The sequence below is a fragment of the Megalops cyprinoides genome, chromosome 14, assembly GCF_013368585.1.
Source record: "Megalops cyprinoides isolate fMegCyp1 chromosome 14, fMegCyp1.pri, whole genome shotgun sequence".
NCBI lineage: Eukaryota > Metazoa > Chordata > Actinopteri > Elopiformes > Megalopidae > Megalops > Megalops cyprinoides.
In genome coordinates this window covers 20,206,308-20,231,663 of record NC_050596.1, presented here as the reverse complement: position 1 = coordinate 20,231,663, position 25,356 = coordinate 20,206,308, and the positions used below count along the sequence as shown (strand labels likewise).

The window sequence follows — 25,356 nt, the reverse complement described above, 5'->3', positions numbered from 1 at the left end:
TAATTAAACCATGAGAGACGAAACCAAAGCCCTTAAACAGCCGCCCCTCTCCTCCCCTGAGTGGCTAAGGCAGACTCAGATGAACGTGGCCACCAGGTTTACATTTTTTGTGGAGACGGACAGACAAAAGGGCCACCCTCCAGCAGAACGACATCTTCTTGTCGCAGACACTTTCTGAGACGTATCTTTTCAAATCATGTATGGTAGACTGATGTGGTGCATTTCTTGGCAACCTTGTCAACCTTGGACAAAGGAAATTGAGTCACCTTCACTGCATCATGAGTTCAGCTAGTTCATGTCAATAGAAAAAGAAAACTGCAAGAACACAGAGCAAGAAAGGAGTTTCCAAATGATCCCATGTGAAGTAGAGGGTCTTTCATGGTCCCATTAATAGCTGGAGGAGCCAGGGAGGAGGAGACTTTGCTCTGTTCTGGGCTCCGCCTCTTCCAGCTCATTGGCTGCAGTTATCTTTAGTGCTGCAGTGTCTGCACAGCCTCCCCAAGCCCCTGCGTGCAAGCAAAGATCTGTGGGCTGGATCTACTGGAACTAAATGTTTTCAGATTAAGATAATATCCCCTCTGCATAGCTAACATGTTTTAATTTCTGTCCCATTCCCTCCTCTCTCTCCCTCTTTCTCCTTTCTCTCTCCCTCCCTTTCTCTCTCCTACACCAGCCTCCCCCTCCCCCACAGGACTGAAATAAACATGTTTCTCTGATACTCCTTGGCAGCGGTTGAGTTGGGATACAAGGTTGTGTCACAGTAATCTCCCGGCTCCAGATGTGCCGAGAAGGAGCCCTGTTTCCATATTTAAATCAAAGCGGGTCTCTTTCGCCCTCTTGGCTCTTTCTCAGTCTCCCTCCTTTTCCTACACCAGTTAATGACACACCACTAAACACCACTGATCCATTCAGCAGACAACAGGTCTTTTGTGTTGTTAGCAAGGAGGGTCGTCAATGAATGTCCGATGTAGTTATTACATTCTCCTAGTGTGCATTGAGAGCATGGTTTTAGCATAGGAAACCACAGAGAGTTGGGTGCCTGTGACTTCTCGTAATAGTGTTGAATTTTGTTCATGCTGCAAAAGGTCAGTTCATATGGAAGTTTAACATTTTTGTGTTTTTTAATCCCCCACCCACTAGAGGGCACTTTTCGAGGATAGAGTGGCCACTCTACATGTGTTCCTCTCAGACATCCAGATGCTCCTGGTGGTCGTTCAGTCATAGTCAGATTTGATGATCATTTTTAGGACTTTTAGGGTTAGTCTTCTTTTGCCTTGTTCCTTCCCACAAGCACATCATATTTGGCTTGGTGCATATGTCATTCTGTTTTTGTTATTTGTGTGCATGCATCACAGGGACATAGTACCAATGTTTTATCACATGCATCCGTGTCTGAATCAGAGGAATGCGGGCCTGCTATCTGCGATTGCTCTTGTTTAACTGTTGAATAGTCTTCTTATTGAACTGCAGTAATTCACTGTGTTCCTAGCCTGATTCATGCTATGCACTCTGGGTTAGATTCCCAGTAAGTCCTCCTCCCCAAACCCAAATATGTTATACCTACTTACCCTGTATCTCTTTCCATAACTCTTTCACATGGAAATGAGGTGTGTATGGAAGAATGTTGAAATGGTACAGCTGACTATGTCTGGGGCAATGAAACTAATGAATTTCTCGTTCTTTTTCCATGTCTGCTGTTGCCGTGCCTGGTGTTTCTCATGACAGGTAAGTGGTTTTAATTTGGTCTTATTTATTTTTTATATATCTGCCAATTAGTTGTTCTTTTCATTCCATCACAGCCTGTTATTACCCAGCAGCCTTTGTGTCATCTGCATTGCTGGCATCTGTCAGCCATATTTCATAATAGCACTGTAGTGATGCCGCCCGTAGAACACACATGGTTTTTTTTATAGCAGCCTCTGACTGGCGAGGCTGAAGCATGCCACACAGCTCAGAATGGAGTCAAACATAATAAGCAGCTATCATGTAAGGTAGGTTTTAAATGCAAGCCATGAAACGAACCCGAGATCTAGAAGTTGTGCTCGCGCACACACACATACAGTACATAAAGTACACTAAGTACATAAAGTACACAAAGTACATGAAGTACACATAACAAAGCGAGGCTCCCAGCAACAGCGCATGTTCATCTCAGCTTCTGGCATCTGATTTGGATAGGATCCCTACTTCCTTGTTTGTTGTTTGCTCCGCAGCGGGTCCGAACGTGGTTAAAGGGTGAGGCGGCGCGCCCCGAAAAAAACTGCATGCTTCCCTGTGTCAGCTCACAGTAGTCTTTTTCTCTGCTCTGTGGGGGTTTCTTTGTGACACACAGACTCAGATTTGCATGCCCACACTTATGTAAAGCAGCTTGGATTTGAATGTCTGGTGAGCTGCAGGGGCCCAGACAGAACAGGCAGGATGCAGAGGCTGTTGGGCCTTGTCTCCAAGGGCCAGTGCAGGACGAGCTCAGAGCAGCAAGCTTTTCTGTGCAGCACTGACTTACACACTGAGAGGTGGTACTGAGAAACGGGCCTGTGTTTCATTGTACAGCCAATTAGAGGCTACAGGACAGTGACGGCTACCTACGGCTAACAGCAGCCACTGCAGTAAATAAAGCGTCCTTCCATCATTCTCCTTTGCTGGAACAGTGTCGTTGTTACCATTGTGTCATCCAATTCGAAAGCTGGCATGCTTATTGTAAACATTGTTAAGATGCTGAGATTCGGTTTTTGATTTCTGTATTTGTAAACTGCAAATGTGTGCGGTATTTTCTGTGTAAGTCCACAATCTGTTTTTCTGCTGTTGGCATTGCCCTTTAATTTTGGCTGTAGCGGTGCTGCTAGCAGGATGTGGAGGGTGTGGTACCTCAAGAGTATCCCCTGTCCCCTCTCTTATCCCTGCGTTACCTGACTGTAATCACCTGTAATCCTGTAATCATGTGTGTGTGTGTGTGTGCGTGCGCACACGCGCACGTGCAGTGGTAGTTATCCTGCTGCTTAAACTGCTCTAGCCAGACCAAAGACAGGGCACCGTAGGCACAAGGCAGGCACTCCATTAACAGTCGCTTTCTGTAATGCAGTATGTTTCGGTGTCGCTCCCTGTTTGTGGCATTGCATACCGCTCCAAGCTAGGCCATAACTCAACACATCCCTCCCTCGACTGGTTGACCAGCACTCGGAGGGCAAAATAAAATGGCCTAAATAAGATAATGAATGCAAGACACTCCAAATAGCTTATTTAGGAAGCCTTGCTTTGACATGTTTACGCAAGGAATTAGCCGGCAAATTTACATTTAATTGAAAGTGCCACTCCTGCAGCTGGAACTGCTCTCATTTTCTTTGCTCTTTTCATGAATAATACAGCATGAAGAATGACTTCCCTTTAGCCGGGAGCGAGAGACGGGCTCACGTTCAAATTAATGAGGTGTAAGTGCTGACGCTTATTAGCACATAGTTAGATTAATTCCTCTGCCGTTCCCATGGTACCGTTGCTACGCTTTCCAAGCCTCGCGGGCCTCAAGGTGCTTCAATAAGGGAAATGTCACAAGCGGCAAGTGATTCAGCCTATCAGCATCCACACGGGTCAGGGGTGAAAGGTTAGAAAAGGGGCTGTGGTCTCCCTCGTGTAACCAGCGGGAAGTGTGGGTTTACCCTCAGTTGGAAGGAAGTCGTCACGAGGGGAACCCCCCTCCCTTGGTGCCCACAGCGACCTCTGACCCCACAGCAGACTCTCTCCTCACCACAGGGCGGGGCTTCTCTGCCACACTCGTGGCGCCTCTCCTGCATGTTGTGGTGCGCAGAGCTTTGAGTGGAACTCACAGAGCTCTCTCAGACTCTCTCTTGTGTGTATTGGGTCCTTCTTCGCAACATCATCACATGAGCATGGGCAGGAGCTTCCAGAGCCTACTGGAACCCATTTCGAACGTTCACTACGTAACACTGATCGGAAATCATATTTGAGGTGGAAAACCCAGGTGAGGCCCACACTTTAGGCTAGGCAACTTATGTCGGTTTTCTGTCAGAAGCATGGCTTTGGGAGGAAGCACACACTCCACTCTAAACCTTTGTGGGCGCACGCACGTGTGTCTGACGTCCGCTCAGGCAGTTTCGGGTTTTCCCCCTGACACGGGCTCTAGAAGTGACATGGCCTTTGGCGTCATCCTGTGACATCTGCTTTCCCAGTTCTGTAGAGTATGTTTGATCGAGCATAGCCGCAGTCTGCGAGTCACAAGCACACACGCTCACAATGATAGCTCTCCATTGCAGCCCTTGCCCAGTCCTGCCCCCCACGGTTAGCATGTCAGTATCCTAGTGATATAAACAGAAATAACGTTCTTTGATGTCAACAGTGCATGTGTGTACATCTGTGTGTGTGTGTTTGTGTGTGTGTGTGTGTGTGTGTGTGTTTGTGTGTGTGTGTGTGTGTGTGTGTTTGTGTGTGTTTGTGTGTGTGTGTTTGTGTGTGTGTGTGTTTGTGTGTGTGTGTGTGTGTGTGTGTGTGTGTGTGTGTGTATTTGTGTGTGTGTGTGTGTTTGTGTGTGTGTGTGAGTGTGTGAGAATGAGGGAGAGAGTGAAAAAGATGCACTACTGCGTTCCTCTCTGCTGAAGCACAGAGTGGCTCAGAGGGGCTCAGTGAATGCTACACAACTGTTCCTGTGCCCGTACCAAACTGCAATAAATCTGCTTCCTCAAGTCCTCTCTCACTGCTCTTATTTCAGAGGGCGTCCAGGCAGCAGCAGTGTGTAGTCTGGGAAGGGCTGCTACCTCATTAACACATTTGTATTTTTTTATTCGTGCTGTTGCCGTGGCATCAGCTTGGCAAGAATAACCTCTGCCTTGTGCCAAGGAGAAGAATAAACTGTGCTTGTCAGACACCGTGACAAACCCTAAGTCAAATAAAAAAATGTGTCTGTGCGTGTGCGTGTGTGTGAAGTTGTCCTTCTGGGTAGAGCAACGTTTATGCAACACGTCGACAGCAGCAGCTGGAGAGTGTCGGGTAATTGGACAGGTGAAGGGGGTGATGTCATGGAGGGCGGTGCTCGAAAACATAGGCATTGCAAGCGAAGAGGACGGCACAGGGGCCTGGAGTTCAGTTTCTCCCAGCTTCCCCATGGGGAAGGATACGTGTGCCACTGGGGAAGTGTGTGCTCATAGGCCGGTGCCTCATCCGCGAGTCATCGGGGCCAATAAAACGACAGAACAAAGCCAGCAGCAGACATGAGGCAGCAAAGCAAAATGAGACACCCAACAAGTGTGCATGTTTCACGGTGGGCAGCGAAATGTCTGTGATCTCACCACATGTGCTCTGAGGAAGGCGTTGGGACTGGCCAAGCAGCACAGCTTCTCACTTTGTATGCTGGCAGGATTCCTCAAAGCCCTCCAGCAAAGTGAAGCCACACACCTTCCGTTCACCTGTTACATAACAAATAAAACAAACACCCCCCAGCAGTGTATGACCATCTGTAACTAAGCACTGAGGTCACTTCTGAACCAAGTAAGGAGTGGGGGTCTGCACTAAATGACTCTGCTAGGTCAGCAGGCTTCACAGTCCGCTGAGCACTCATAGCAGTATAAAACGAAACACGATAAATGTCACACCAAAACAACCGGCACCAGAACAGCTTTGTCGTCCTCAGCTTCAGCCTGTCACATGGTGTTTATTCTCAGCCCCATGAGGCTGTGAAATGTGTGTTCTGTTTTTAGAGTTTTTAAACTGTCTGCCTCTCAGTGCCGAGCCATTCTGCTTTCATAGCGCAGGATTTGAATTCTGTCACTTCCTAATGCAGCTTTGTGAGTGAAGCACCCTTACCCTCGGGTTTACCACTGGATCTAGCTGTTTTGTTTCTGATTAGAGGCTGGTTTACCAGGGTGGGGTGGATGGCAGTCAAGTTGGTCCATGTGCCTCGCTGTAAAAACTTTCTGTCCCGGACGCCTGCGTTTTACCAAACAGAGGCAGCCACGCCACACTTTCCTGCACCAGGCTCCACGGAACCAGGGCGGCCAGATGACGTTCTGCCTTTCCCTCAAGTGTCACTTACTGTCACAGCAGCCATCGCTGGCAGAGTCTGGCCTCTGGGCTCAAAGGGACCACTGGAGGAGGCCCGGACGGCAGCCAGAGCTCTCCTAGAGTCACGTCCACTCACCCCGCGGGCGCAGTGCCAGTTCAAATGAGCTAGCCACTTGAGGTTGCTCCCATGCTGGGAAACATTAGACCTAATGGTCCAGTCCCTCCAACAGACGCAGCGCTCCAAACCGCAAGGGCTTATGGTCCCGAGTCCACACAGCGACTCAAAGTCTTATTTTCTCCTCCTTCGTCTCTACTCTGTTTTAATGTGTTTTGTCTTTACTTGGATTTAGCTGACCGCCTGGGCCCTACCCTCACTCTCCAGCTCCCACCCTAAGCCCCCCCCCCCCCCCCCCCCCCCCTCACAGCACACATACACTTTTTGAGAGGGAAGGCGGCTGTATTTTGGCTGAGCCCAGGCAGCGGTCTGCTCTCTTCCAGGAAAGCCAGGGCCAGTGACTGACAGTAATTGGCAGATGCAGCAAGGAAGTGGTGCCTTGCCAGTGGCATTGCGTGTAAAGAGTTTATTTAGAGAGAGAGAGAGAGAGAGAGAGGCTGAGCGAGGGAGAGGAGAGGGTATAAGTGGTGTGTGTTTCTGTGTGTATGTGTGTGTGTGAGAGAGAGAGGGTAAGAAGGGAATAGGACAGTTTTGATGAAGTGGCATGGGACAGGAGCAGTTGTCGGAGGGCAAGCAAAGGGTTGTTCACAGTATCAAAAACCTTGAAGTGCCTTGAATCAGCAATGAACACACAGGGATCCCACATTGCGCACTAAGGTGGGGTACCCGCATACAGCGGTATTTCCATCCTTCTCCGCGTTATAACTCCCATCTTCTCCTGCCAAGCTGTTCCTGGACGGTCTCCCTCTTCCCCTCTGGCGAGGCCCACCCCAGCCGCACATAGTTGTCAGCCATCTGGTCAAATCTACCACCTTCTATTTAGAGCTTGCTGCCACCTTATGTTTCAGTGTCACACAAAAAGGTGACACTTCAACATTTTTAACTCTTCCACTTTGACAAACACATTGATGAACAGTATTACATGCAATGTGTGTAGTACATGTCCATCTGAGGGTTTATGTGGGCGTGGGTGCATTTGCGTGTGTTTTTGTGTGTACAGTATGCACGTGTACTCTTCTTTATCTTTGAATCTTTTTTTCAGTTAGCTTCAGTGAAATTCTGATCCTTATTCCTTTCTCTCCATTTTTGTTCATGGGTAGCAGGGCTACATTGTTTACGTGGCTAATGAATTAATGTGATTTGCTCTGCAGGGCCTAGTGTTCTTAAGAAGCTAATCTCTTTTATAAACTACAGTGTTCCTGGCAAGCATACAGCCATTCTCAAAGCGTTAAGGCACCTTTATGTGCTAGAGGGAGGCACTTGGACTGTGGGTTTGAGTCAAGGTTGTGACCAGTTAGAGTTAGGGTTAGGGTTTTAGGGCTTTAAGATTTAGGGTTTTAGGGTTAGGGTTAGGGTTTTAAGGTTAGGGTGACCGGTTGTGACCAGTTTCAACCAATTATGACCGGTTATAACTGGTTTTGACTGGTTTTGACCACTTGTGACTGGTTAGGGTTAATGCCTGTGACCGGTTGTGACCAGTTAGGGTTAGGGTCACTGGGTGCGGGTTTGTGACGTTAATGAAAATGCCTTGTGAAAAAACAAAATCGTCCATCCCAAAAATATTAGTCATACACAAAAACATCATTGTAACACCATTCCATTTTGTCCAAATTACTTCTGCTGTGCATATTTCAATAAAACATTTTACAGATCAATGAAATATTCATTCCAAAAAACTTTGAATTGCAAAGACTAGAATTTCTTTAATAATTTATTGTGTAAACAGTCCAGCCATCTTGAAGTGCAGACACTGTTCCCATCGATAAAATTTCCTGGATCAAAAAGCTGCTAGAAACCAAAAACGTATGACTGCTCCTCGTCCTTAAGTAACCTTCTCACAGTGCTATTTTTTTGGGAGTTGTTGATGGAGGCTCAGGGCATTGGGTGGAGTTTGTCTGGGGGTCAGAGTGTTCAGTGTGGTTGCTGATTGGGGGGGGGGGGTTCAGAGTGTGTAATTGTGTTTGTTTATTTGTCACTGAGAAAGTGTCTGTATGGTGCATATATGTGTGCATTCCTTCCTTTTATCGTTTGTGTGTCTGGAGGAGTTTTTTTTTACTGTTTTGGGATTTTTTCTCCTTATGGTTCAAAGATGCTCCGGGTCAGGTCTGTCTGCTTTTCTGCAGCAGTTACCATGACACATTAATCAGACGTCACCGAGGCCCCATTGAGATGCTTCTAATTGCACAGCTGGCCGGGCCGTGCGCAGCTGTGCCACGGCCTGCTCCTGGCAGGCAGGCGCTGTGTGTCTGTACACGACTGTTGCACGTCACCGAATCGAAGCAGAGAACCCAGCAGTGTGTTTACCTCTGAACCTGCGAGGGGAGGCGTAACGCACTCTGTCTGCAGGGAAGCTGCTGTCGTGTTATGTAGGGGAGAGAGGGAGAGAGCGAGCGCCAACTCCTCCCAGCAGGAGGGTATTCGGGCTGCCTGGTGTTTACGAAAGAAGCCAGTGCCGCTCTCGCAACAGCTGCGCTGTCTCATGTGCTTCCTGAGTTGACCACAGGTGCGTGGCGTCACTCAGGAGTACCATCGACACTCCACTCTGGTACTCTGTGTCAGAATCCAGGGCACTGTCACTCTTGCTCAGAGTCAGAGGTAGCACACCTCCACTCTCACTCAGTCAGAGATAGGTCACTTCCACTCTCACATCACTCTCACTCAGTTAGAGATAGCACTATTTCATTCTCACTCACTAGTAGAGATAGGGTACCTCTTCTCTCACTCAGTTGGAGATAGGTCACTTCCACACCTCTACTCTTACTCTGAGTTACAGATGGGGCACCTCTACTTTCACTCAGTCATAGATTGGGCACCTCCACTCTTACTCACAGTCAGGGATAGCACACCTCCGCTCTCACTCACTCTTACTTACTCAGAAATAGGAAGCTTCCACTCTCACACAGTCAAAGATAGGGCACCTCCTCCCTCAGAAGGAGATATGGGGACCTCCACTCTTACGCACATTCAGAGACTAGGCACCTCTGCTGTTACCCGGAGTCACAGGTAGAGCATCTCCACTGTCACTCAGTCAGAGACAGGGCACCTCCACTGGTGCTTAAGGTCACAGAGTTTGCCTTAGAGTGGGGCCACTGCAGTCACTGGGGAGGAAGCACAAGTAGACCTTAGATTTCTTTCTCTGTGTCCCCCCCCCCCCCCTCCGTCTCTCTGCCTGTCTTTATGCAACAGTTATGAAGTGTGAGAGTGCGAGCCGTGGCCAACCATACAACAATGAGCGGCTTTGTGTCTACCTGCCGCTGCCTGGCTGATGGCTCACTCAGTTAGGGGGGGCAGGGAGAACGTGTGTGCGGGGCTGGGGAGCAAGGGGGGCTCAGTTCAGTTCTCATAGCCACCAAGGCCCTCCTCGCGTGAGGAGAAAGCGTGCAAAAACTTCCAGCCCTGGCAGCCGACAGTGAAGTTTTGGGAAAAGTAGAACTGGAGGAAGGGAGGGAGAGCGGGAGGGGGGTGAGGGGGGTGAGGGGGGTAAGGGAGAACTGCTTGGCTGCATAAGGACATGGAGTTCGGTAATTAAGATCAGCGGGGAACCAAAACTGAGAAGTGACTGGCCAAGACGCTGAGAGAGGGCAGAGCAACTTCATATGTGAGGCTGTTTTCTCTTCCACTGCCTGTGTGAAAGAGAGGAGAACCTTGGCTTCAAGGTAACTTCATTAGTCAAGTCATCTTTTAGGTCTCAAGACTCAAAAAAACATTTCATATACAGATATAGATGTAACTCTTTTTCCAACCATATACTGCTCAGGTTTCTACTTTTCTTTAATGAAAACAGTGATTCACAAGTGAACAGCCAGTTTGTCCCCTGATAGAGTTTACAAGCACATTGTGAATGCACTACTTTCTTGAAGACTCCCGGGTTATTATGGAAAATGCCAAACGTCAAGTACGGGCTTATCCTTTCTGTGGACATTTGTGTGGATTCTTCTCTGTATTTATATTTTTGTGAATTACTAGAGAGAGGAGAGAGAGAGACAGAGAGGCTCTGGCCTGAGCTCAGACCTTGCGCTCTCGTGCCATGAAGTGATTTTGAGTAGGAAATGACCTTCTGGTAGACTCTCTGTGTGCCAGGAACACGACGTTAGACTGGAAATATGTTGCCTGGGCTTATCAAAAGTGTTGAAAGTTGGGATATTAATAGCGATCAGGGAACAAAAAACATAACAAAAAACTACCAAACTAAAAAAAATGTATCACATTCATCTCCCAGGAGTGATTACGGGCAGGGTTTTTTACTTCATTTTTTTTTTTTTGTTAATTGACAAGTATTCAAATACTGATCCAAAGTGCAATTCTAGAATATTCTGTGTCTTCCTTAGAAGGCCAGCCATTCTGTATGCCTCCGTGCTGTGATTGTTGGCTCTACCACAGCCTCAGACACAGGCTACAGCCTGCTCATTTCAGCAGTGCTCCGCTTGACTTTAAATACCTTTTTATGGCGTAGCCATCAATTTACCATCTGACAACAGAGTAAACGGACCTCCAGCGATGCTTGTCCATACAGACAGCCGTCTTCACTGGTTTTGATCTTTTTTTTTTGCTGATGAATCAAAAGTAGTTTGAATCTTTTGGCCCTAACATCACAGGACAGTCATCCACTTCACAAATGCCCTGGAAAGAATCCATCTACCAGCTCAAAAGGCACCTAGGGCTGTACTGTGGAAAAAACTGCAACTTATCAATTAACATTATACATGTACATCTAATTGGAGCTTAGCATTAAATCTGAAAATGGCCCCAGGGCAAATTTTGAGTTGAACATACCCAGCACTTGCTAAGTAAATGGCCATTAATATTTGATCAATATTTGGTATGTCCATTTTTTTTCCTCTCATAGAACAAGTCATTGGCTTTTATTGGTACACAACTTGTCAGTGCTCCGCCTCCTTAGCTGTCGAGTTTTTGTTTTTTCCTTTGCCCATGTGCTTTTGTTTTCCCTGTGTTTTGGTCCTGCCCCGCTCCCCGCCCGGTCTCCGCCCGCCTGATTGCCTGTACACCTGCTTCCCATTCCCTCGTCTGCCCTGCCCTATATCTTCCCTGCTTTTCCCTGTCCTGTTGCTAGTTCGTCACAGTGTTTTTCGCCTGTTTCGTCCCCGCGTTTGCTTTATGCTTCTGTCTGCCTGTTTCCCGTTTTTCGACCCTGCTTGTACCCTGACCTCGTTTTTGCCCGCCTCCTTGCCTTGTTCGCTTGATTGTCTGCCTGTCCGGTTCCCCGACCTTGCCTGCTCCGATTTCCCGATCCTCGCTCTGTCCACGGACTGTCTCCCGGTTTTCGACCCTGCTTGTTTTCGGATTAGCGAATTGCCTGACGATTCCATTAAAGACGCACGGAACCCGACGCTCCCGTGGTCCGCGCCTGAGTCCCTGCCTGAGCCCCGACACAACTACTGCACTGGTTTAGCTGCTATTACATATGATAGCGGTGAGTTTACTTTTCTACTTGGATTAAGCCCTGGATTTTCCCACACCCCATTTGCAAATGAATCAGCAAACCATGTGTGCTTTTATAACAGCAGACTGTTTGTTTTGCATGTGTGTTTTTTGCCCCCTTCTGCAAACACTGCTTTTTACCGCTACCCATGAAAAGTTTTAATTGTCCAGTGGTAGCTGTTTTCATCTTTGACTTCTGAGCCACAAGTCCGGTAGTCAGCGTCTGTGACTCCAACTCAATGTCTGTGACATCAGATACTTTTTCTCCTCACTCCACACTGGGGAATGAGGAGCGCATTGGAAGTCTTGCAGGAGGGCTAGTGCACCTACAGAAACATTACAGTACATTACATTATTGGCATTTAGCAGACGCTTTTATCCAGAGTGACTTACATGTTACAGTTTTTTTTTTTTTTTTTTCACAACAATATCTGGATATTTTCTGAGGCAGTTGTGGATTAAGTACCTTGCCCAAGGCTACAACAGCAGTGCCCCAGCGGGAAATCGAACCGGCAACTTTTCGGTTTCGAGTCCTGCTCCTTGCTACACCGCCGCCCCCACAGAGGGGGCGAGACACGATGGTGAGAGTTTGACAGCTGAACAGGGCAGAACAGTGTTGGCAAATGCAGCTACCTAGACAGACTTCAACATGGCAACAACAGGGAGCGTCCTGCAGATGTGGGGGTTATGTAGGGGTGAGGGGAGGGGGGAAAGTAATCCTATCCCCTGCATAGGTCATGACAGGAACCCAAGTATGCTCTAAACAAAAAAGGCTGGTGTGATAGTCTGGTGTTATTACTCTCAGCTCTGGGCGTTGATTATGTCGTGACACCAAGAGTCAATTCTGTTATCTCAGCACACACACACAAACACACACACGCACACACGGGCCCCCAGGGCTTGTGTGAGCCGTGCCAGTTGGCCATGTCCTTATCTGTTATGGCCGCGCTTGTAAAACCCCAGACTGTCGTTTCTGTGCCCCATCCAGGGAGTCAGCCGAAATGTTTTGGGATGAGGCCAGCAACCTCCCCCCCTCCCGTGTGGCGAAATCGATTCCTGCTGAAACCTGGTCGTTTCGACACATCCCACTTTTTTTTTTCTCTCCTCAGTGTTCGCGTGAGTAGGCCCACAGCGGTTCTCTGTTTGTTTTATTGTTTCGCTCTCTCAGGGTGAATTGTTTGCCCTGTTCCCCATTAGCGTTTACTGCGGCACATTACCGCGCAGCGCGGTGGTTGTTGATATCTCGGCGCCCGTGTCCCCGCGTTGAACTCTGCCCCAAAGCGCGACGGGGCCTGGCTGCACGAGGGAGGCAGAAACAGGACATAGAAACAGCGTGCCCACCGCCCGCCCCCCTCCCCTAAACCAGCTAGTCACCCCTCCCAGTTAGTCACCCTCCCAGGCAGAACCAGGGACCAGTCAGAGAGGGGCGAGAGGTAAGGCGCAGGCCTTGTCCAAATTAGATTGGAGAGGGGACTGCTGTTTGTGCCCGCCAACTTTTTGTTCCTAAATGCTGCATTTGATTAAAGCAATAATGCTAACGGCAATAAAATGTGGGAATTTTCTCTTTTGTTTTTTCCAACGTCTATAATGTCAGGAGTTTTCAGTGTCCTGCCCCCCGTAGACAACAAACTGACTGTGAGTCATGGCGAGGCACCGCTGTGGCAAAGTCCGCACCCCACATGGTATACTCTGATTTACGCTCAAGTCGCTCCACCAAGACGCATGCAGTGACCGCAGTAGTACTTTGAGTAGTACACGTCTACACAGGAGAGCAGTGGACAAAGCCAGGCTCTCGAGAGCAGGCTATCATCTTGTATATTTGAAGTCTTCTCTTTTTTCCCTTTGTTGCCGAGAAAAGGAAAGGAATGGCCCAGAATGAGCATGAGTCACACCCAGCCGGAGGAAGTACGTTCATAGAAGAAAGAAACCCATTTACAAGGGCCTTGTGTTTGTGCTGTCTGGCTACTCAATATTTGAGTACCAAGTCTTCAGAGTATTTAGAAAGATTTATTATGGACTGTGACACTCACCAGCTGTTGATGTGCTCCTCCGGAAAAGCCAGCACTGCGGTGTGGACAAGCTCCGGTCAATGTCCCTCCTTGTCGGAGACGGCAAAAGGAAGATGTGCCAAATGAACCTAGCCCTGTATGTGACACGCTGAGCAGGGTCAGGGGAACGGGAACACAATGGCTCCCCTCAGCCAGTCTCAGAGAATTCTAACACAACAAGGAAAAGAGGTTTAGAGCCAAGATGGAGTGCTCTTCTTTCGGCTTTGAGGCCTGTGATCTGGCAGGTTTTCCCCCTTACCACAACCATAGTCGTAGAAATGCCTGGAACTGTGAACAGATGTTTTGTACCGTAGAAACCTGTTTTAATTTGTTGAACTTGATCAGGTATGACATGAAGGAGCCTTTTATTTATGTTATATACAATCGCCAGTGCTCTCAGAACAGGGGAAACAAGTTCAATCCTTTCAATTAAGACAGCGATTAGCAGAGGTTAAGTGTCTGGCTGGAAAAAAAGACTGGTTGCAGACATTACAGCCCTGCAGGACCAGGGCTGAGTGGTAAGGCTTTATAGTGTCTGTACAAGACATTTATAGGTTTATAGTGTCTGCACAAGACATGTATAGATTTATAGTGTCTGGGTCAGAGTATTAGAATACCAGGTGGGGGGTCTAAAATGAAGGTTAAAGGGTGCCATTTTGTCACCATAATCAAACACCCCTCAGAGTGGAAACTACCTCCATAACTACCTTTAGCCAAATGGAGAGTAATTTCAGCCCCATCATCTGTTAATTTAGACTTCCTGAAGAAGATTGTCTAATGTTCGCGCAGGCCTCTTCCAGTCAGAGTACAAAAACAGAAAAAAAGAAAGTCGTTGTGACATCTCAGGGTTTATGCGTTTCCTCTGACAGGAAGTACGCTGTCTAAACAGAGCCAATGTCCACCAGGGACTCCCATGTCTTCCTCACTCTCTCTCTCCCTCTTTTTCTTTCTCTCTCTATCTCTCTTGCTCTTTGCAATAACCAGGAAAAAGTTGATAAATATTTGAGAATGATCCCAAGGAAAAGTTGAAAGTACCATCCAAATGGCTTTTTATAAATGACTCTTGCAGGGCATTTATATATGCTTCTCCAACACTCATCTGGGGTTTTTATTTAGTCGTAGATCCACCCTTAGTGCCTTTTAGTATTATTGTTGACCTCCTTTCTCTCATGAAATAGTTTATGCAGAACTTAAAACACAATAAATCACACTCACCCATGGTAAACATGTACAAACAACCACATGCGTGCATGCATGTACACATACGCAAAATGCTTCTGATATTTCTTTCCCTTCCTGTGGGACACGTGGTTCTGTTTTCAAGTCAGGGCCACCTGAAAGTTATTATTTCACCTGTACACAAAGCCCCAGCAACCCCCTCAGGATTAGGTGGGCTCTTAGAAGCAATAGGTTTCTGTTGATATTAGCTGTCAACATTTATCTTGCAGTCCTTTTTTGGAAAGATGGACAGATAGGGGAAAGTTGAATTCCAATCAGTAAAAGCCTGGCACTCAGTAAATCCCCAGAAGTTTGGATCTGGGTTAATGTGGGCACCTGGGGACAGCGTGGCAGAACTTGTATCAGCAACAAAGAAAGGCTCGCCAGCTCAGTGGTCACTTCCTGCAGTATTAACGGTATTCGTTTCGGAAAGATCTGTTCGGTATGGCACATGAGAGGAGTTCTTCAGAAATATGCGCAGGAGAAGCAAGATGTGAGAGACACTCTTGGGGAGCCACATCGAAGTCTGGAAGAAGAGCAGCCGGGGGAGGGGAGTGTCCTGTCGTCTGCAGAAAGTGTCGATCTGAAAACACAGATAACCACATTCTACTCTCTTGAGAGGCAGTGGGTGCGAGTCAGAACTTGTCCCCCAACCAAAAGAGAAACGGGCGCGATGCAGTGCTATCCAGACTGAGGGAAACAATGGCTCCATTCAGTGCTGGGGTTTCAAAGTCTCTGCAGTCCTGTCTGGTTGGGGGGGTAGGAGGGAGAGGGGCAGGGGAGGCCGGGCGCTAAGTGGTTCTGTTTTATGTGCAGTCTCCAATGCCAGGAACATGACTGAGACCCTAGGGGAACCCCTAGTGGCTGAAGTGGTTTAGTCTCAAGGCAGAAGGGGGGGGGGGTGGTGTGGGGGGGTCTGTAAAGTGAGGGAGGGGCTCTCTGGTTTTATAAGGGGACTGGGGTTTGCTCAAGCAGCTGCTTGTAATTACAGTTAGAAGGTGGGCAGCCCGGGATCAAAGTCAGTTTTGCAACATCAGATTCTGAACCCGCGGAGTTCCCAGAGCCCCCAGAAACATTTCTCTTTTCTGTTGGTTCACTTTATGGTTTATTCTTTTCTCTCTTTTTTTTGGTCAGTGTTGTTTTTTTTCCTGAACATGAAATATTACACAAATGGAAAACAGCACACAACCACTGAATTCAGAAGAATTAAAACCTCAAAACAAAAGTGACTCTGAGTCAAAACTTAGAGTCATACCCAGGCCTGCAGTGTTCTTGGCCCTACACTGGGGGGACTAATAAGGTTTAACCCCCACTATGATTGCTACCAAAACACACTGAACTATTTCACATAATCAACTCTATGCACATTCAAGACACACTGAATTATTAGTGTATGTCAGTATGTGGTAAAATGTAAAATTCTAAATAAATAGATGCACTTGTGATATATGTCCCAGTAATTTTCATATTTCAGAAACTATATTTATTATTACCCCTTTCGTGTAATAATATAAGAAATTTCTGGATATCCATTAAATTTTAAGACAGCATTTTAAGGTGAGGGTAACTCACCTCAGACCCTACCAAAGTGCATTCCCCTCCTGCAATTGTATGCCTGAGTTATGAAATATTCTCTTAAGTTGAAATATATTTACAATGTTACAATGAAATAATATATTGTTAATTTATAATACAATTAATGTAAATACATGTGTGTTAAAGATGTATTGTTAGAATTTTTTTTCTTCCGTCATATGTTCCTATTTCATTGGGGGAGTGCTTTAAGACTGATGAATACCAAAGCCATTTAAGCCTATAAATAGCATTCCATTTGGCCCATGGAGTCCATACCATGGGGTGGAATTTTATGAATAGTGCATGTCTCTAGAGAAGAGTTAGCATGTGTATTTTGAGAATAGTTTATTGTGGCATGTGAAGAACGGCTTATATTTGGGATGCTTTTGGAACATGCTAAAGAAGACAGCGCAGAAAGCAGCGCAGATTAAGGAAATATGAGGAAAAGAACCATGTCACAGGTCTCGGGATGACTCATGTATAAAGTTAGCGCATAAAACTGTCCTGTGGTGTTATATTCTTCCATAAATTATGTTAAACGCGACGTGCAGCGCGCCGCGCAAGGGCAATAAAAACTTTGGCACGGCTCGGGAAAACTCTCCGAGCTCAGGAGCAACACCAAGTACTGTGTGACCGAGCACCGGGGAAAGCACTGACACTTTAAATCGTTAATTAACACGCAGGTTTCGAACTGCCACACACATATTACTTTACGCTGCATGCAGGATTGTTTTAATACCGTGTGGGCCTCGCTTGGGGAGCAAGGGTACTTTTCTCTGGGAGGAAAAGGACCTAAAAGCTCCCGACAGCCGTTTCTTTCTCATTTTCCATCATGTTTCTTTTTGTTATGTTAATACCTCATTGATTCAGACTCTCGGAATGGGCTTTGGTTGTCTTGGATAATCTACCCACACACTGTAATTGCCAGGGGGGCTCCTCTGCACTTTAATACCGTGCGATTTATGAACTTAAGAACTAAGGAGGAGCGAGTGAGGTAGCCATTACCACTGAATACCGTTTAAGAAATGTTAAAAAAGTGGGAAAAAAAATACTGGGAAGCAGTCCAGTTTGTTAACTAATGGGGTTCAGGTGTTGAGGGACGGAGTCTCGCTCCGCACGCGATGGTCGTTAAGCAGCGGGTCGGACCCGAGCCGCGCCGGGAGTCGGTTTCCTCCCCTGGCCGCCAAGCACCGATGAATCACGCCCTGTCTGCAAAACGTCAGCCTTGTGGGGATAGAAGAGTCACAGGAAGGCTCGATGTGTGTTCCTCCTGGAGGGCTCTGTAAGTGTGTGTATGTGTGTGTGTGTGTGTGTGTGTGTGTGTGTGTGTGTAAGTGAGTGTGTTTGTGAGTGAGTGAGTGAGTATGAAATCATGTGGAACTGCATTTATTATATAAGTATATATAATCTTAACGACATATATTGCATTATGAGCTCTGTGAACACACACACAGTAGGAGAGAGTCTTGGCACCGTTTCCTCTACAGTGTCACAGGAAACAGTTTATCTGTTCTGTTTCTTCACTTCTGTTCATAAACAGTAGTGAAAGAATTATAGACAGAAAGGGGTTTGCAGATGCAGATCACGGTGGTGAAGGACCTCACAGCTCCAGTGTAAATATTCCACAGACGACGTATTCATCACTCGCAGAGTAGGGGTCTCAGCATAAACTTTTGTTTGCCTTGTTTCCTAACAAACAAAAAGGGAAATGATTTTAGCTGGCAGTGTGACTCCATTAAGGCTGCATTAAGCAAGGGGCCCAGATGATTTAGCAATGGGGTAATGTTACCACACTGTGTCATTTCGTGATTCAGTTCCTGGGAGGTCCACTCTCCATTTCCCCACACCCCTACTCCATGTTATATTGGTGTTAGTGGTGGGATATGCCATCTCTATTTAACTGTGATGCGTTTGTGTCCCATTTTCCATATATTGTTATACAAAAAACTGCAGTCAGTATATACAGTACATCAAAAATGGAATTCAGCTGTAGGCATTATGTTACAGGCATACCTGCTCACAAGGATTTTTGAACATCAGAAAATATGCGGTCCTCCCCTGTAAAATGAATGAAATATCAGTCCTATCTGTAATATAAAGCCCTTCCTTTGATGTGCCGTGGCATTTTGAAGTGATCTGCAGGTTGTGTGTGTAAAGCCCTGCCTGGAGCGGTCCGACTGTGCATGTCAGGAAGAGGGAGAAGCACGCTGTCAGAGACACTTCAGAGTGCTAATTCCACCTCCTCACGCTCACGCTTGTCATGGGATTTACAAAGACTGCACTGTTTCTTTCGTTTGTGTTACATTTGCGAAGCAGAAACACTTCTTCAAGGCAGTTTACACCGTAAAGCCCTGCTATCTTCTGTCCTGAGACCAAGCCTCTCACAGCTGCAGCACTGTCACCAAGCTAACTGCACTGTGTAACAGTGCTGGAGTTGTGCATTCAGTATTGTGTTGTCCTCAGTGAAGACTGTAAAATTGTTGTAGCTCTTATTGGCGGTGCCTTGTGAGCCAGTGGTTATCTTCTGGTTTCTCTCTGAGCCGGGACAAAGCTTTCTTTCAGAGTCATGCTCTGCATTCCAAGTCTGTTCCATCTCTCGCAGACAGTGTTGGGATGGGAACAGCCTCTCAGCCTGCAACGGCCATGGCTTGGTCCATTCTCCCACGCGCTGTTCATTCATGTATCACCTGTCCTTCCGGTCATAGCTTTCTGCGCCCCTGCTTTCACCCTGACCAGGATTGGCTTATAACTCGTGATGTCAGTATGCACTGCAAACACACACCAATCACAGGAAGACTGTGCCTTGGTTGCGCTGTATCAGTGGCCATATGCTCTGGATTACGACAATCCTTTTGACGATTAACAAATAGTAATTGATTAGCAGTGCAGACCATTTCAAAGTGATCTGTGGATAATTCCAACCATAGCTAGTGGTTAGACTAGCAGCATGTAACGGCATCCAGGATATGGTTTGACCTTTCCTTATAATGGTGCGGTTTGCATTATTTGTCAGTGAGAGGGCATGTACAAGCAAGTCAGCTATAGGACACACCCCCTTTCAGGCTCCTCCCCCCAGTTGTTCAAATTATCAGATTTCATGGTAGGATATTAGCAGAGCTCTGGGCAGAAACTTTTCAAATTAAATAAAAAAAAAAAATCTTCTTTTAAATAATCCAGATTGTCAGATTGCGGTTGGAAGATTATGGTTGTTGTTTTTTTTTTCTTTCTCTCAACACTGGAGGTATGATTACGGTGCCATTAACGTGCCACAGATCCTAATGCGCGCTCATGTTACAAACAGGAAGGAGGACTGCAGGAGATCCCAGTATTAATGAAGCATGGATGTAATCTTTAGGCCTTTTACTCAGCGCACAAAAGAATGCACAAAAGAAAGGACGAATAAAAAAATAAACGTGCATGCCTGCAAGTCATCTCTGAAACCTAAAACGAGCAAAACAAATGAGATGTGGCATTTTGCCCTTTTCTCTCTTGGTTGCCAATGGTTTTATTAATTCTTGAGACTCATCAATTATCATAATGAATAGCCTGCCATGGACTCCCCTGTAAAGTCATATCCTGAGGCCCGGTGCTAAGGGATTTAGACATCTGTGTTGCCTTACAGAGTCCGTACAGAGGAACCGAGCTCTTATCAAACTTCTCTGGGAAGAGGTTGAATGAGAATGCCTTTTTTTGCCAGCGGTCACTTCCCTGTCTGTGGAAATGTAATATTATGATGAAAAGTGAAGTTCCGAGGGGGGAAAAAAATAGAAATTATAATGATTGCACAGATATGCCGCTTTATGCGGGGTTGCTATAAATATGATACTTAATGACAGGCCTTGTGTCGTTTGAAAAGGCTTAAAAGGACTAGGAATAAAAGGCATTAATTTAAAACACAAATGTACTGGCAACCTCTTAGTGGCCTCTGAAGTACATGAACTCACTTGTGTAAAGTATCGATCACAGTTTAGCTAGAGGTCGGGGGTGCATTGGTGGGGAGAGGAGCGGTGTAATCATCACTCAGTGCAATGTGGAGTATCGGGTAGGGTAGACTTTGTGACTCCTGTTCAGTTCCAAAGTCCGAGATGAAGTCGCTGCTTCTTGGGCCCAGCGGCTCTTTTCACAGGCCTGATCTGTTTTTCTCGTCGAAGCCCTTTCCAGGCCAAGCCCACAGAGTCATTCCTCCGCTGTGGTGGCCGGGCTCCTCCTCGGCGGCGACCAAAAGATGACCACAGAACCCAAGACACAGCGCAGGCCCCTAAATCCCTTTGACCCGCCCGAGCACCCCCTCCGAACGCATGCCATCCTCTCAGCCCGCGGCGGAAGGTTCCGGGAAGGGCTTCCGAGGGCACGGTGCACATGAGCAAGCGCACCAGGATGCTGCCCATTACCAGAGTTAGCATGTAAATTACAAAAGGCAGTGTTTGACAGACCGGTACGTTCCAGTGCTTTGATGAGCTTGTTCAGTCAGACCTCTACAAGGCTTACCCTGTGTGATTTTCCTTATTGTATATCGACTCTGACCCTGAAAGTAATTAGCGGAAAAAAACGTTGCCATTTTTTCCTCCCCTCAGTGATTATGGGAATAAATATGGGAAGGTAACTACACCACATTTCTGTCTGCCAGACTCTAAACTGCCTTCTCCCCCCCCCCCCCCCCGTTCTTTCCTTTGGGGTAAGTGGTTGAGCACGTGACAGCGGCTATTTAAACGGCCATATCGATCGGCAGCCTCCCCTTCAAGTGGTTTCTTTTTGGGTTTGCATCCCCCCCCCCTTCAAAATTATCTCTAAACATCTGTGTCCTGTGGGAAGATATTTTGGGTTTTAAGCTGGAAACTTCTTTTTTTTCCCTTTTCCTCTCATCTCTTTTTTTTCTTGCGATACTGAAGAGTTGATAAGCAGCCATGGCTCCAGAAATAGTGCGTCGGCCCGAGCTTGTAACAGAGGAAATGACTGCGGGCCCCACCCAGAGAGGAACGCTGCCTCGGGAACCAGCTCGGTCTGGAGTCCCACACTGCGTAAGGGTCAGAGCCACAGAGCCCCCCCTCCCCCCGCCCCAGCTCCGCACTGACAGCATGACATGGGCCAGTCTGAGGCCGGCCCGCAAGGGGGGATGTGGTTGGTGACCCCTGACCCCATGCTGCGCTGGGTGTCTTGTGTAAACTGCAGCTCGAATCAGCAGTGTTGATTTGCATCCCCAGTGAAAGAGGTGATCGCCTTGTATCCCTTCTTCTGGGCCCTACTTCCTTGGTAATACAGATCAGTGATTATGTGATTCCTGTCCGGTAGAAAGTGGGGACCGGGGTTTGGCTTGCTCTGTGGTGTTGGGCCCAGTGCATCCAACGATGGCCAGTTCTTCTGTCCGACCAACGGTCGTATAGCCCGCTCATTATCATTATCACGCAATGAAACACTTGTTTTTTACAAGGATCTTTTGAATGTTGCGAAACATCAGGAAAAAAAAAAACTTGCACCATTGTTGGCATACTGTGGATGCCAGTTGTGCTTTCCCCTCTCTCTTTTCTCTCATTCTGAATAAAGACAATGCCGTTGGAGGAGAACCAGCACAAAAAAAAAAGAAAAAGATCATTTTCAAGGAGATGTTTTCAGACAGAAAAAAACAAAGCGGCGACCTCCAAAAACGAGACTTTGAAGCTGATTGTGATTAAGTGGAATTTCCTCGGACATCTCTGGTCTGTGCCCGGGTCTCTGAGGCGATGCAGAAAATAGAACAGCGGCGCTGAACATCTGGAGAGCGAGAGCCGAGTGTCAGGTTTCACCGCGTGACGCACTTGTGTACGCGCTGCGGTTTCTCTCGGCCTGTCCTAATCCTGTTCTCTTCGGGTTTCTCTCCGGGAAGAAATCGAATAAATAAGACAAAAGGAAGAAAAAAAAGGAGCATGTTTGGCTTCGGTTCAGTCACATAAGCCTTGTCTTGTCTCTTTGGTCTCTCTGGCTGTTTGGAATGAGGGGCCTAGCTCTGGCTTCCCAGACAGGGCTTTGAGTTTGTGTTGTTGTTGTTGTTTGTGAGTGTGTGTGTGTGCGCATATTTGTGTGCATAGTGCTTGTGTGTGTGTGTGTGTGTGTGTGTGTGTGTGTGTGTGTGTGTGTATGCATGTATGTGTGTACAGTATGACAGTGGATGAATGCATTGGAATGGTGATAAAGGAGTTGGTCTGTTGGTTGAATAACATTAAAAATTAGGATAATTTCTGAAGCTGGCAGCGAGCATTATGAACAACGTACTAAAAGCACAGACTACGTCCAGTGTTCTAGGCACATGAGATTGTGATATAGCAAGCTGGAGTGAAGTTGCCCCTTTCCTCTGTTGCAGCAACCATGCAGAAGGGCAGCACAGGCTGGACGGGGGACCGGGCCGTGTCCTTTGGCGGGAATGGGCAGGTCATGACCACAATCGACGGCGTCACCTTCTCGGAAGCAGACCTGCTGCTACAGGTGGGTGACAGCAAGTTTGGATTTGGAGGGTAAAATTTAGACTTTTCTCTTATTTGCTCTTATTAAATATTTAACTTGATCATCACCCTGTGTCTTTTCTTTCCACCTTTTTGGCTTATGTTAAGCAGCCCCACAAACAATTGTGTCTCTTCTCTTTTGTTAGTCTCTCTCTCTCTGTCTCTCTCACCCTGTCTCTCTCTCTGACTTTGCAAGTACATTAGTTAGTAACAAAAGCTCCTTTGAAACATCTTTGACAGGATCTTAGAAGAGGTGGGAACATAAAATATTGCAGCACCAATCTGTAACTGGATTCCTGTAGGTTTATTTGAAATGTGGGCATTACTCTCTGTTCAATCCTCATACATTCAGTAATGAAAAAAATGTTCATGCTGTAAACAGTAATGTAAACACCCCACAGATGGTGCAGGGAGGAGATAGAAGCAGGGAAATAGCTCTCCACCTGGCTGAAGCAAAATCAAGCAAAATCCAGAGCAGTACTTTACCACCAACCCCGACACACACACACACACACATATATGCAGATACACGCACACACGTGCATACACACACACACACACACACACACACACACACACACAGACTGATAAAAGTGCCAGTCTTCAGCAGAATTAGTGTACAAGCTCAGCATTTTGAATGTCGGTAAAACCCAAATTCCAGTAAAAAAAATTGCCTTTGACAAAGCTTGTATTGTGTGCTCGTTTCCACTGTTCGTTGTTGCCCACAGCTCTACAGTACCAAGCACATTCATCAGCTGCATGGCTTCAGAAAATTACTGTCTCAACACTGAAAAATAAAATAAACAATACAGCCCTATGTATCTCAAGGCATCTAATTTAATTGGGACGTTTTTCACAGTTGAAATAGTTTGTCCCTATGTTTCTTGCCAAGTGTGGTCATGGTATCTGATGCCGAACAAAAAGAGGGCATTTCAACACTTTGCTGTTGTGTAATATTTACTCAGCCAATATTACTGAGGTGTGTATGGTTTCAACTGAGAGGGACGTCAGACACATAATTATTAGTGCCTCTTCAAGAAGGCTTGGTTTGTGCCTTTTGCAGCTTCGCTTCCTTCCTTCACCATTATTGTTACACAGTGTCACTACAGTGTCTCCTAGTATTCATCATGGTAGGTTTTTTACAGAAACGCACAGAAATAACTATGAATTCCTGCATTTCTCTCCATTTCTTACTCTCTTTCTCTCTCACCCCTTTTCTTTCCCTCTCATCACCCTCTCTACTTGTGTTTCTCGATTAACTGTTTAAGCCCCTGTGTGAATGTAGGCTGTATTTTCACACCTCTGCTGACATGTTTTACACCTAAGCGAAGAAATCTCCGTCTGTCCCTCTCTGTCTCTCTCTCTCTCTCTCTCTCTCTCTCTCTCTCTCTCTCCTACTCGCTCCACCTCTTATTCTCTTGCTCCTCCTTTTTTTCTTTTGTTCTTTATGTTTGTTTTTCCTTCCTCTTTGTAACCTGTTCAAGTGCTTTGAAAAGACTGAAACTTTCAACACTTCTTGCACGAGTTCCACTTCGAGCAAAACTGGATAAATCAGCAGCTCTCTCTGTCAGCTTCCATAGGCTGGAAAACAAAGCACCCTAACTTTAACCCTGAAGTAATCAGCAGCAATGTTAGCACTGTGGCCTTTATCCAGCCCACATTTGTCCTTCACCTCTATTCACAATTCAGTGAAAGTGCTGCTACTTTTCATCATAAACACAGTTAGGCAAGTGATTTGACTACCAAAATGCACTGAAAAATGTGTGTTTTTCCTGTAAAAAATAATACTGTTGTTGAATTGTGAGTGAGGTTAAGAGCAAGTGTTGATTGACTCCAGGCCTGTCTGTCCATGGGAACATGTGAAACAATACTCTCTATAGCAGTATCTTCCCCCCCACACTTGTGCAATAATCCTTAAACCTCCTCATCACACCTGCAGTTTACCATCTATATTAAGCAATTTGGAGTGGTGGAGGATTTTTTTTCAAACCTGAATGTCCTGGCTGAAGTCTTGGATGGGCGCTGATCTTGTACCCTTGAATAAAGTATTGAACTTCTATCGCTTCTGTGAATTTCCTGCTGTACGAATAGCGAGAATGTTTGTAATATTCGTAGTGTATAAAACTCACTGCGGGTAAGTGTGTCTGCAAAGCCTCTATGTCATAATCATGAGCTGAAAGAGGAGGGATGCAAAGCCAGGGTTATCCGACCTCCCCCGTCCTGCCAGCAGAGACACTGCACACAAGCTTCAGTGCCACGTCCCTCTGGTGGAGCGTCCGTGTGTGTGTGCGTGTGCGCATGCCTGGCTGCACGTGTGTGAGTGCGTCTGCGTTTGTGTTTTGGTTGTGAGCATTGTGTATTGTGTGCAATCGTCTGTATGTCTTTTATTAAACCTAACCGCAATGTGCTTTTTCTTCAACCC

The 25,356-nt window shown here is 46.6% G+C and overlaps 1 protein-coding gene across 1 annotated transcript in view; it reads left to right on the top strand.

The window, feature by feature from the left end:
• Positions 1–25,356, top strand: part of ahr2 (aryl hydrocarbon receptor 2) — a 68,171-nt gene that overhangs the window by 30,800 nt on the left and 12,015 nt on the right. Inside the window, exon 3 of the mRNA XM_036544816.1 lies at positions 22,796–22,917. Within this exon, the coding sequence (XP_036400709.1) occupies positions 22,796–22,917 (122 nt within the window). The remainder of the gene's footprint in view (positions 1–22,795; positions 22,918–25,356) is intronic.